General features: G+C 48.2%; 1 protein-coding gene across 2 annotated transcripts in view; it reads left to right on the plus strand.

The window, feature by feature from the left end:
* LOC127199925 (sedoheptulokinase) overlaps positions 1-12,442 on the plus strand; it is a 64,522-nt gene that overhangs the window by 8,285 nt on the left and 43,795 nt on the right. The window contains exons 3-6 of one of the 2 annotated variants that reach the window (XM_051157918.1): positions 3,935-4,118; positions 4,655-4,807; positions 5,561-5,736; positions 9,151-9,351. In XM_051157918.1, coding sequence (XP_051013875.1) covers positions 3,935-4,118; positions 4,655-4,807; positions 5,561-5,736; positions 9,151-9,351 — 714 coding nt within the window. Of the gene's footprint in view, positions 1-3,934; positions 4,119-4,654; positions 4,808-5,560; positions 5,737-9,150; positions 9,352-12,442 lie in introns of those variants that run through there. The other variant, XM_051157917.1, reaches the window with a different exon arrangement.

The following is a 12,442-nucleotide window of genomic DNA, read 5'->3' on the forward strand; positions in this document are numbered from 1 at the left end:
CCCTGGGCTAAGTGAGCGGTGGCTCACCTTGTCCCCCCCCCCCCCCCCCCCCCCCCCCCACTCTCATCTCCTTCCCCCCACCCCACCCCACAGGGCTATCTGTAGAACAGGGGTGTTCCCTACCCCCCTTGTCTGCTTGTCGTGAGACAAGTGAGCTGTTAGGCTGCAAGCAACATCAGGAGTCCTAGGAGAGCGCCAGAGCTGACCTCTCCCAGGGAGTCTAGGGTTGTAAAAGCTTTTTAAATGCTCTAATTCTTCATTAACAAGAATAAATGTCCTTTTAATACTAAAACCCTTCCTAAAAGGGAGAGCAGAGAGCTAATGATTGTGGTCTGGTCACCTGCCCTCTTTTCTCCATGTCTCCTGGACTCTGTGACAACCACACAAACCATCAGCCACATCTGTGGAAGAGCTGCTTAAAGTTTCATGGAGCCGCCTGCTGTCTTGTCATTTCGCTCTCTGCTTCTGGGAAGGAGGGAGCATGTGATGACCGACCAAGTCCAACAAAGTCAGGTTTGGGATCGAGATGTGCCTCTTTTAATGGTGCCCATAATTCAGGTTGGTTTTAGTACCTACCACATGGAGGCCCTGTACCGGTCCCCCTGGGAGATAGAGAATTCGAGTGTAGAATGGCCAACACGGTCAGGCACCTGCAACTTGACCAGAGGGCTAAGTGCTTCAGGGAGGACACAGGCCAGCAAGTGGGAGGACTGGGAGTGATGGGCAACATCTGAGAGGCCTGAGGTTAGGCCTCTTTTCAGAGTCCACTTTCAGGCCCAATAAAAGAGGGCGAGAAATAAGGACCATAAAGCAAAGCTGAAAGGTGAGCTGCAGACAGACCAAGGGTCCCCGGCAAACAGTTCCTGGAAGAGGAAATACAGAAGAGAGGATGGTCTATGTCATCCGCAATTAGAACACAGATGTCAACAACCATGAGACATCATTCTCCACCCGTTGGCCTGAAAGAAACCACCCAGCCTGGGAATTTCAGGAGTTGTCGAAGGGGCAAAAAGCTGGTTTGTTACAAATGCTGCAGCTGGTATTCAGCTGGTATAAGTGATCAGAGTTGTTTTGGAGGGCAGCTTGGCAAGACCTGCTAGAAGAGGGCAGCTGCTGTGCCTCAGAAATTATACTACTTGGAACTGGTCCAGGAGAAGGATTTGACGAGGCATTGTCACTGTCCTTCACTGCATCTTTGTTTACAGTGGTAAAAATGTAACATTTACCCGTGGGGCCTCATTACAAACACGAAGTCAGTCCCATGCCGTGGGACAACATGTAGCTAAGAAGAAGAAGGTGCATTCAAGCGTGTGGAAACAGAGATCACAAAACATCGCAAAACATGTTGCTGGGCAGCAAGAGACACAGGAGAGTATTATTGTTTAAACAAACACACCCAGCTCAACTGCATAAACCGAAACCTGTTGTGTGAGTGTCGACAATAGCCAGTAAGGATGCACACTGATAAGGACGGGCGGTGACTAAGCAGGGAACGGGCCAGCAGGGTCTCTGCCCTGCCTGTAATATTTGAAGATGTTTAAAAAGTTGAGAATGCATTCATTTATTGTTGTGCCATTAAAAGCTTCAAATTCTTTCTTTCTTTCTTTTTTTAAAGCTTCAAATTCTAATAGTGCTTTACCAAAGGGAAGGCTGGAAAGAGGAGGGACCCACTGGGTCAGGTTCTGGGACAGGCTTCCTAGATTCACCCACTCATTCTATCACACTGTGTATTAGGTCTGTGAAGCTGGGCATATTTTAAAAGCATCCTCCCTTTTTTCTTACATGGGGATAACGATCACATAATCGGTTGTCAGATTCAATATGGCAGCTCACAAGTGTCTGTAATCCCAGTACTAGTGGAGTCTTGTGCCCTCTTCTGGCCTCCACAGGTACTGCATGCATGTGGTACATATACATGTAAATAAAACATCCACACACATTGAATAAACAAACAAACAAACAAACAAAAATACCACAGAGTAAATGAATCACTATTTTAAAGTGTGTTAAGCAATATATGGGGCATTATAAACATTACATATAATAAAATTATAATTCAAACAATGTAAAACTGGGATCAAAAAGTTTTGGAAAACGATGAAGGGACAGAGCTGGAGCTGCAGGACTGCAGCTTCGGGCCTGGGGTAAGAAGCCCACACTTAGATTCAGGTGGCTCTGCAGCTGTTGGGGAGGTTGTCATAGGAGGAAGTACCCCTTCCTGTCCCCACCTCCCAGGGGCACACAACACCAGGCAAATGTTGTAGGTCCCTGATGTACAGCTTTCACTGTAACCTTCCTCTCCTGTGCGGTATGCCAGGAATACTGACAAACTGTTTGATAAGGTCCCTTTAGTGTCTTTGTGATCACCGTTTTTACCTATCTGCAACATGTGTCCCCAGGTTTTTTGTTTTTTTTTTTAAAGAATTATTTATTCATGTATTTGTATGTCTGAGTTGTTTTGTTTGCAGGCCAGAAGAGGGCATCAGACCCCATTATAGATAGTTGTGAGCCACCATGTGGTTGCTGGGGATTGGACTCATGACCTCTGGGAGAGCAGCAGCCAGTGCTCTTAACAGCTGAGCCATCTCTCCAGCCTGCCTTTAGCTATTTGTATGGCTCATTCCCTTACTCCAGTCATGTTTTTCACATGTCACTTAAGAGAGGACTTCCTGGACCATCTCAAATAACCTATCACCTTCTATTCCCTTCCCCCTTCACACATATCACACAGCAACTAAAAGCACCTGGCATCAGATCTTTGCTGGTTTGTACTCTGCCTCCATCTTAGCATGGGAGCTTCATGAGGGCAATGGCTTCCCCTTCTTCATTACTGCAAGCTCAGAGACTAGACTAGAACCCATGTCTGATGCCCAGTAGACTGTCAGTCAACATACCATGCAGTCGCCATGCACGTGAACTATAGCCTGGGACTATAACACAGCCTGGGAGAGGGGCAGGTAACTCTCATTCTTTGGTTCCCTATGAATAAATTTATATAAAAATATAATGACATTGGATCTAAAATCTGGGGTCCAGGATCAGACACAGTCCAAAAACTTCTGCCCTACTAAGTCTTGAGTGTGTTCAGTTGCTGTGAACTGGTCTGGACTGACATGCTGCATGGTGATGTGAGAAACAACCATATCTGAGAAGAAGATATTTAAGGGAGGCACCTGTCTTTTTCAATGGCTTCTGGAAGACCTGAGGCCAAGGGCAGGGTTAGAAGCCACGTTGGTTTTCTGTTGCTTATAGAGAGAAAAGGCTCATTTCAGCTTACGGGTTTGGAGTTCCAGTGAAGTGCTTTGGGCCTATAGCGGCGTATCATGATGGAAACAGACTGGTGGCAGACACAAACTTCTCACCTTGTGGTTGGGAAGTAGACAAGAGAGACAGAGAAGAAACTCATGTTCCAAATCTCTTTCTTTAAATTTTTTATGATATTTTATTATATATTAATTTTATTATTTTTATTTATTTATGAGTGCTTGCCTGAAAGCCTATGTCCCCTGTGTATGCAGTGCCCGCTTAGGCCAGAAGAGGGCATTGCATCACCTGGGACTAGAGATACAGACTGTTCTGCGCCACCATGTGGGTGCTGGGAGTTGAAATGGAGTCTTCTGGAAGATCAGCCAGTGCTCTGAACTGCTGAGTCATCTCTCCAGCCACCCACAGTCTCTTTTAAGAGAGGGAGAGGGAAAGGGAGAGGGAGAGGGAGAGGGAGAGCGAGAGCGAGAGGGAGAGGGAGTGCACAGAACTGAGGCTTGACACGTGGAAGGACTTTCCCGGGGTCACTCAGCCACTCTGATATCAGAACCACGTGTGAATGAAGCACTGCTGCAGAGTGGAAATGTCTGTGCTATGAACTTGCTGGCAGAGAAGGCTCAAGGACAAGCCTATCCCCAACTCAATGCAGTTTTCTCCATTTTTGTTGCAGGCTGTGAATGGATGGATGGAGGGCCCGCCCTCGTATTTGAGCCCAGAGGTGTGAGCCACTTGATTACATGGCAGGATGGCCGTTGCAACAGTAGTTTCCTGGCTTCTCTGCCCAAGCCAGAGTCCCATCTCAACGTGGCCACAGGATTTGGCTGTGCAACCATCTTCTGGCTTTTGAAAAACAGGTATGACCACTGTCCTTTGAGTGATTTCTGGGGAGAGAACTGGCGGGGACGTGTGGCATCTCTAGCTAGCCGGCATCTCTACCTGCTGCCCTGTGCCTTGAGGGTGGCCTGGCACAAGGTGGAGTCACAAGGCTCAGATTTGGTCTGGATAACAGTTGGTTATCTGCTTTTAACCCATAACAGAGGATGAGGGTAGGGGTTGGGAGGGAGAAGGAGGGAGAGACAGACAGGGCAAGTGACTTGTCAAGTGAGTTCACAGTAGGGTCAAGGACATAGGGGACAGGGACATGATCTTCTTTCCTGACCACAGTGCTTCCCCCTCCAAGTCTCCTCCTCTGGGGCTGACTTGAGATAGCTTTATCTACAGTGGCAGGGACAGCCTTTCCCAGGGACTCACTGTATTGAGTCTCAGTGTGTGGGGCTGTAGCTGAGCCCCAGCTTGTTCATGTTTAATCCCCTCTACTCCCAGCTAGACACAGCCTGAGCTTCCACAGCCTCATTAGATTGTACCGAACTGTTTTTGGTGTGACAAACAGACCAGAGTTCCTGAAGTCCTATGATGCAGCTGGCACCATCCAAGACTATGTGGTTGCCATGCTGTGTGGCTCGCCAAGACCCCTGATGTCTGACCAGAATGCTGCTAGCTGGGGCTATTTTAACACCCAGAGCCAGAGCTGGAACTTGGAGATGTGAGTATGACACGGCGTGGGTGGGTCTAGATGAGGGGTGTGCCTGGAGGGAGAGCTGGGGGGGGCAGTTTGGAGCATTCACTCTTCACTGTATTTTAAGGTAGGGGTAGGCTCAGAGGGAGCCTGCTGGAGGGGTGCCTTTTAGGTTCGTTCTCCACAAACGATTGCCTTTGCAGGTACAGAACTCCAGGGCCCCGTAAGTTCACTTTTGAGCCCCGAGATACAGTTAAAAGCACGTGGTAGTTCAGGTAAAGAGCTTCCTGGTATGTTTCCTGCAGCCTTCACTAACCATGAGCAATGGATGCATTGGGTGTTCCTGAGGCCACTGGGCCTGAGTTGGTTTGGAATGTGCTAACCGACTCTAACAGTACTGGGGGCTCTGGTGTCCCCTCTGCAGGGGGTTTGTGTCCCCTTTAAACACAGGCATTGGGTTGCCCTTCAGGTCCGGCTCATGTCTAACCTGCTCCCATGCTTCTCCTCTGTCTACCTCTGCCTCTTTCTGATGGCTGCTGTTGAGACTGGTTGTCCTGCCCCCCTCCCACCTCACCCACTCCACAGTGAATCCCAAGCTTTTGTTTACTATCTATAAGACCCAAACTCATGACTTTAAAAACTCCAGAGGCACTTTGGGGTACCACGACATTCTGTCCTCTCTTCTGCTGTGTGTAAGCTGGAGCCGTAAGTTTCCAGGAACCTTAAAGACCACATGGCTGGACACCATGCGAACCCTACGGCTTGCTTTTTGTCTTGCAGACTGGAAGCGGCGGGCTTTCCTGTCCACCTACTCCCCGACATTGCAGAGCCAGGCAGCACGGCAGGCAGAACCTCTCACGCATGGTTTGAGATCCCAAAGGGAACACAGGTGGGCGTAGCCCTGGGTGATTTGCAAGCCTCTGTGTACTCCTGCATGGGCCAAAGGACTGATGCAGGTAAGTTTGCCTTTTGTTTCATCCTTAGACTCACACCGGTGTCTCTTCAGTACCCGCTCTGACCCAGGGTCTGCGACCCACAGTGTAGCCACAAGCTCAGCATCCTGGGGTTCTGTGAAGTGGAAACATGTCCAGCCCTGCAGGAGGATCCCTCTGCTTGGGAAGCTGACAGGTTCTTGTCCCTCTGCGCTGGCCATCTGGGCTTTAGCCCTGCTAGGGCTAGGAGCAGGAGAAGGCTGTTGGCTCTGTTTTTTTTTTTTAACAATTAAACTTTATTTTACAACCCAACTAGCTTACACAAAAGGGAAAAAAGGTTAAAGGGAAACAAGAGTGAACCTTCCGGTATCCGTTCTATGGGACGGGTCCCTAGGTGTCTCTGGCCTGTTCACTGATCCTCTTTCTGATCCACATGCACTCAAGCCAGGTCTCAACCTGCTGTTCCTCTCTGTTCTCTCTTCCTGCCTGTCTCTCAAGTGCAAGGGGCATCTCCCTCTACCATTGAGGGTCTATTAGAAACATAATAGTCCAGGTGGAGTCCCTAGGTCTCCTTCCTGAATTCCAGGCCCAGGATGGCTCCACCCAGTCTATCTCAAGGTTAATCTCAGGGAGTATCCGTGGTGTGTCCAAGGGCAAAGCCCCCCAAGACTGCTTTTACCTGTGACAAAGTTTACAATCCTTCCCACAGAAGGCTCTCTTTCTTTTTATGTACTCCATGACCAAGATAATAGAGATTAGCTGGGCTCACGGCTCAGTGGCAGAGTACTTTCCCAGCGTGCACTAAGCCCTGGGGTCTGTTCTCAGAATTAGGGGTGAAGAGGGCAAGAAGAGGGGACTAGAGTTGTTATTGTGTGCTTGTCAGTGAAAGTTACACTAGATGCACGTCTAAGTGCAGAACACTTTCTGTCAGGACATAGTCTCCATTTGTTTTTTCAAGAATCTATGAAACCTAAGGACACGCTAGTGTAACTTGTGAAGTGGCACAGACCCTTTGGAAAACAGTCTTAGGGTCCACACAGGTTAAATGTGGAGTTACCACAGGACCTGGTGACTCAGTCCTAGAGCCACAGCAAGAGAAGTAGAAACATGTGTCCACACAAACACTCAAAACTCCATAGTTCATGCCAGGATCGTTCCCTTCAGCCCCGAGTAAAAGCAACCAGAATGGAGTGTGAGAACTGTGAGCCGCATACGCAGCTAAAAAGCACTGATGAATGCTACAGTGTGAAGAGTGAAAGGCAGGCACAAAGCCATAGTAACATGCTCAATAGACAATGCCACAGTGCCATGGCATGCCCATGGAGAGAGAAAGATGACTGGTTGCTAGGTGCCACAGTGAGTGATTATTATTGGCTACATGTTCTTTTTAAAGCAATGGAAATGTCCTAAAGTTGGTTAGTGGTAAAGGGGGAAAGGACAACTTTTTCCTACTGTAGGGTTGTAACACAGATGCTCTTGACACTGGCTGCATCGAGTTTCTCCACAGAGTAGCAAACAATGAACCAGGAAACAGCAGACACCAGCTGGATGTCCTCCAGTTCAGTTCAACCCTGACACCGTCTCTGAAGAGATCCCACAGGTTGAGAACTCAGGTCTAGAGAGTCCCCTTCTCCACCCCCATGCGTATGTCAGCATAAGGCTGCTCTGTGCCTCTGGACAACTGTCCGTAAGCCAAGGCTCCCATACTTTCTCTCTCTGCGTGGCTTTGAGAGATATGTTGACTGGTTGTATTTTAAAGGACACAGCAAATGGTACAGTTGAAGAGATGGCTGGGAATGGCCATGTGTAGGAGACGGCATGTGAGTTTCTATACCCTTGTCTTCTATGCCTCCCTCTGGAAGCGTCATGTCTTAGTTACAGAAACTCTCTTTATTCTTAAGACCCCAGGTCTGCTGATGCACAGCCAGGGCTCTTAACCACAGACCCATCTCTTCTGCCCTTAGGCGTTTTTTGACAGTCTTACGTAGTTCAGGCTGGCCTTGAACTCTTTATTCTCCTGTCTCTACTTCCTTCTGTTTTCTGAGTTCCTAGGGTACAAATGTGCAGCACCATGACTAGTTCCTCCCCCCACCACCACTAAAAACCATGATATTGAATATACTGGGGTAACAAAGCTATATCTGAGTGCCACAGACTGGACATTTATGATGAAAAAGGTTTATTTAGCTTATGGCTTTAGAGGTTTGGTGATACGACATTGGGAGGCTGTAGGCACTAGTTTTTAAACTCTATTTTATTCAGGGTTCCTTAAGCCTCTAACCCCCACAACCTTAGGTAGGAGAGAAAGAAGGTTAGAAGGGACAGGGGACATACACCTCTTTAGACTTAGTTCCAGCTGGTTATGGCCACTGGGTTCTTTGGGACAGTACCAATGTCAGTCGTCAGGATATCTAGCAGTCTAGCAAAAGCAAACGGCAATTGCAGCAGGACGAACAAGTGGCCTTCCTCCTCTTCCATTCATCTCCTCAAAGCCTCCCCCTCTCGCTCTAGCTCTGGTATTTATACTTTCCCAGAGTCCTCAGAATTCTACTAACTCCAGCTGGCAGAGACCACTCCCCTCTCTGAGCCTCATGAAACAATTATCAGCTGTGGATAAGCTAAGGCAGCCCCATATCCCACACTTGGGATTGAAACAATAACATATTTACACAACATAACTGAGTTTTAAAGAACCCAAAACTTCCACTACAAGGGGCCACATCTAGTCTCGGGCCTTCTTGCTGGATTACAGCATAACAAAGGACATCATACAGGGAGACAGAAAACCAGCCAGTATGAGCCAGCGTTTCTAATAAAGCTGTTCTCACCATAACCCACAAATCCATTAATCAACAAGCCACCTGACCCAACCTGGAAAGTCCCTGCTGGTGGCACTTCTTAGCCTCATAATGGAATTGAATTCCATCATGATTGTGGATGAGGGCTTTCTAGTCATAGAAAGGTCCCCTCTTCCTGGGGTGGTTGGATTCTCTGGTTCTATGGGCAGGGTTGGTGGGATCCCCTCCCTGGCCTCTGGTCCTGAGCTGAGAGGCAGGTGGGACACTTATGGCTTATAGCCTTGCTAGAAAGTTTGCTGTGGCACAGCATGAGGGTTCTTTATTGCCCTTTGAGGCTGTATTTGCTTTTGCAGTTTCTGATCTCCCAACAGATGAAAAAATTGGACACTGGCTTCAGTTTGGTCTCTAATCCTGCTAGCTCTGGAAGTAAAGCATTATTGCTTTTGTTTTACTTTATTTATTAGACATAAGTTGCTGAGTCCAGTGCACACTTGACAGGGGCAATCGGCCATGCCTCTAAAAAGAAGTGTTGTTCAAGAACACATGTTTTGAACAGGATCACACCTTACCCTCTCCCCAGCTTTGTTAAGATGTTATGATACGTGACCCTGCAGGGCTAAGCTCTGCTGTCTTTGTGCAGTTCTCAACATAAGCACCTCGGTCCAGCTGGCAGCCTCCATGCCTGTGGGATTCCAGCCTCTGCAGACTCCGGACCCTGCAGCCCCAGTCGCCTTCTTCCCTTACTTCGACAGGACCTACCTGGGGGTGGCAGCCTCACTCAATGGAGGCAATGTGCTGGCTACGTTTGTCCACATGCTTGTTCAGTGGATGGCAGATCTAGGTAAGGTGTAGCCCACAGAGTGGTGTGTTCTCTGCTTGTTGCCCTGGTTACTTAGTGTGTACTGTGCAGACCCACGCTCCCACCCAGCTGAGTCTCACCCTGCATACTCCTGCCTGCCCCAGGAGTCCTGAGCTTTCAGTTTCCTTCTCTCTGTCTCTGAAATGTCATTGTGCATTTTTTCTTTTTCTTTTTTGTGGCATGTGGCTGGGCACCTCCTTCTGGCCTTGACTGTGGATTATTGCAACAGTTTCTCAGTTACCCCCAGCCCCACAGTCTTACTTTCTGTGCTAGAAAGTCCAGGTCTCCTGGTTCCTTACATCTAAGGCCTTCCTTCTGATGGCTACAGATATCTGAAATGGGATGTGGCACTTGATCAAAATGACCACTGATATTTGATAGCGTTATAAAATCCTAATAGCACTTACTTCTGTTCAGCAGTTCCTGCCTTGATTTCTAGGAAAGCTCCTTGGGAACTATGGAGCCCTTCCTTCCGCCTTCTCTTATTTCCGAAGAGGATCTATCAGGTTTCCTCGGCTATGTATGAACAGAGGAAACTATCTTCTACCAGTGGTCTGCATTGTAAGCCCTGAAGGTAGACATTTCTGGGCAGCTATCCAGATCTAGGGAGATTGTGGCCATCAGGTGCAGTGGTCACTGGACCATGTCAAAGTCAGATAACTGCAGGAGACATGACCTATGGGAAAAAGGTGAGGCACAGGCAGAAGGCATGTGAGGGGCTTCCGCTTGCTGGGTGTACAAGTTGGCAGGCTGGGGGTGGCAGATCACGGGGTAAATTCGACCTTCTTGTTTGGGCCCATCTTAGTGTTTCTTTGTAGGAAGAGGCAGGAGAAGGCTTTGACTTGCAGAGCCGGTTTTCAGACCTGCTAGGCAATCCCTATACTCAGACACCGCAGTAACCCGGATTGGCTCTGCCAACTGTTCTCTGAGCTGTCAGGACGGGGCTGCTATACTGCTGTAGTTGGCGCTGTGAATCTGGGAGAACAGATTCTAAAAATGAGGTGGATTAAAGTCTCATGCAGTAGCCAACTTTATTCAGAGCATCAGACAATTTATACTCTGAGGTCGCGTGAGTACAGTGCACAGTCACAAAGGCAAGCCACTTGGTGGTGGGCAAGCCAAACACGGCAAAACCATGCTTCTCCATAGAGGCATATAAACAAACACCAGTAGCCAGTTGTAATGAATAGTGTAAAGCAAACTCACACCTACCTGCTACACCTGGGAGGGGCACGCAAGCATATCCCAAGAACAATTCCATGTTTTTGCAAAAACTGAGGTCATAAGACTCTTGCTTTCTTGGAGTTTTCTCACAGCACTCAGCATTCTCCTCCCACGACTCCATTCTTGGCCTGTGTTCTGCCACTGTTCCATGCATCTCTCTGTAAGACCTTTCACATCCATTTCTTTTTGATGAAGCTGGGGTGCTTTGAAGGTTAGTGTTTTTATGTAATTTAGCTTTTTATGACATTCTACTGTGTGCACATTCCTGCCCTTCAATTGAGCAGTTCTCTCTGAGGACTCAGTCTTACACATTATATGCCATGCGCGCTAAAGAACATGAGTTCAAAAAGTTTTTCTGTGTTGGGGACAGGCCCAACTCCTTATACCTGGTAGGCAAACTGACTCAAAAACAGAGGTTTTTTTTTTGGTTTTTCGAGACAGGGTTTCTCTGTGTAGCCTTGGCCATCCTGGACTCACTTTGTAGACAGGCTGGCCTCGAACTCACAGCGAATCACCTGCCTCTGCCTCCCAAGTGCTGGGATTAAGGGCGTGCGCCACCACGCCCGGCTCAAAAACAGAGTTTTAAGAAAACCTAACTGACTAAGCTGGGCATGGAGGTGCATGCATGTAATTCCAACACTCAGGGAGGCAGAGGCAGGTGGATCTCTGTGAGTTCGAGGTCAGCCTGGTCTACAAAGTAAGTCCAGGACAGCTAAGGCTACATAGAGAAACCCTGTCTTGAGAGAGAGAGAGAGAGAGAGAGAGAGAGAGAGAGAGAGAGAGAGAGAGAGAGAGAGAAAGAGAGAGAGAGAGAGAAAGAGAGAGAGAGAGAATCCTAGTCTTGACAGATAGACACCCTAAATCCTTACAGTCTCTTTATGAACCTTTTAGAGACTCCAGTTTTGTTTGGTGTGGGAACTAGGCCCTTTATTGCTGCTTTATGTGAGTGGATGTTCTTGACTGCATGTCTGTCTGTACATCCCATGCATACAGCGCCTGAGAGGTCAGAAGAAGGTGTCATAGCCCTGGGACTGGGGTTACAGACAGTTGTGAACCACCATCTGAGTGTTGGCAATTAGAACCAGATCCTCTGGAAGAGCAGCCAGCCTGAAACAGGGCCAGGGACAGAATTTTACATCTTCTGCAAATGTGGACCGAGAAGAATTTTCTGGTGGGAAGGCCTCCAAACAAAGCCTGCTTGGCTTCACTGGCCACTTGGGTGCAGAAGTGTCCATAAGTTTTGACCGTAGCTCTGGTACACCGTCCCTGCCTCCAGAAACATCTTAGGCGTTCAAGGCTTGAATCCCCATGGGAAAGGAAGGAAGGGCTTGGCTTCTGTCCCTCAGTATCTTCCTCCCCAGACTCATAGATGGCAGGTCCTATGCTTCACGCTGTACTGTTGGTCCTCCAAATGTGGGCCAAAAACTTTTACTCTGTGATGTTCCCTCTTCTATGCTTTTTGTTCCTGATTTTCTCATTTACAAAAGAAAATTGGAAACTGGGTGTGGTGGCACACTCCTTTAAGCTGAGGTAGGTGGATTTTTATGAACTTGAGGCCAATCTCGCCTATATAGTGAGTTCTAGGCCAGCCAAGGCTGCATAGTGAGACCTTAGAGTCGGGGGGGCGGGGTGGCAGGAGAGGAAGAAACTCAGGACTGGGGATGTAGTGTGGCTGTGGAGTACAAGCTTGGTATATGCCAGGGCCTGGCTTTGATCCCCAGCACCTAAACCCAAACATGGCAACAAATAGCTGACATTTTAGTGTCATTCTTAGAAGGATCAGGCTGTGTGACTGACTCCATACTGTATTGAAATTGTTTTTCTCTTTCCAATTCCTGGGTGCACATGA

This window comes from Acomys russatus, chromosome 16, assembly GCF_903995435.1.
Source record: "Acomys russatus chromosome 16, mAcoRus1.1, whole genome shotgun sequence".
Lineage (NCBI taxonomy): Eukaryota > Metazoa > Chordata > Mammalia > Rodentia > Muridae > Acomys > Acomys russatus.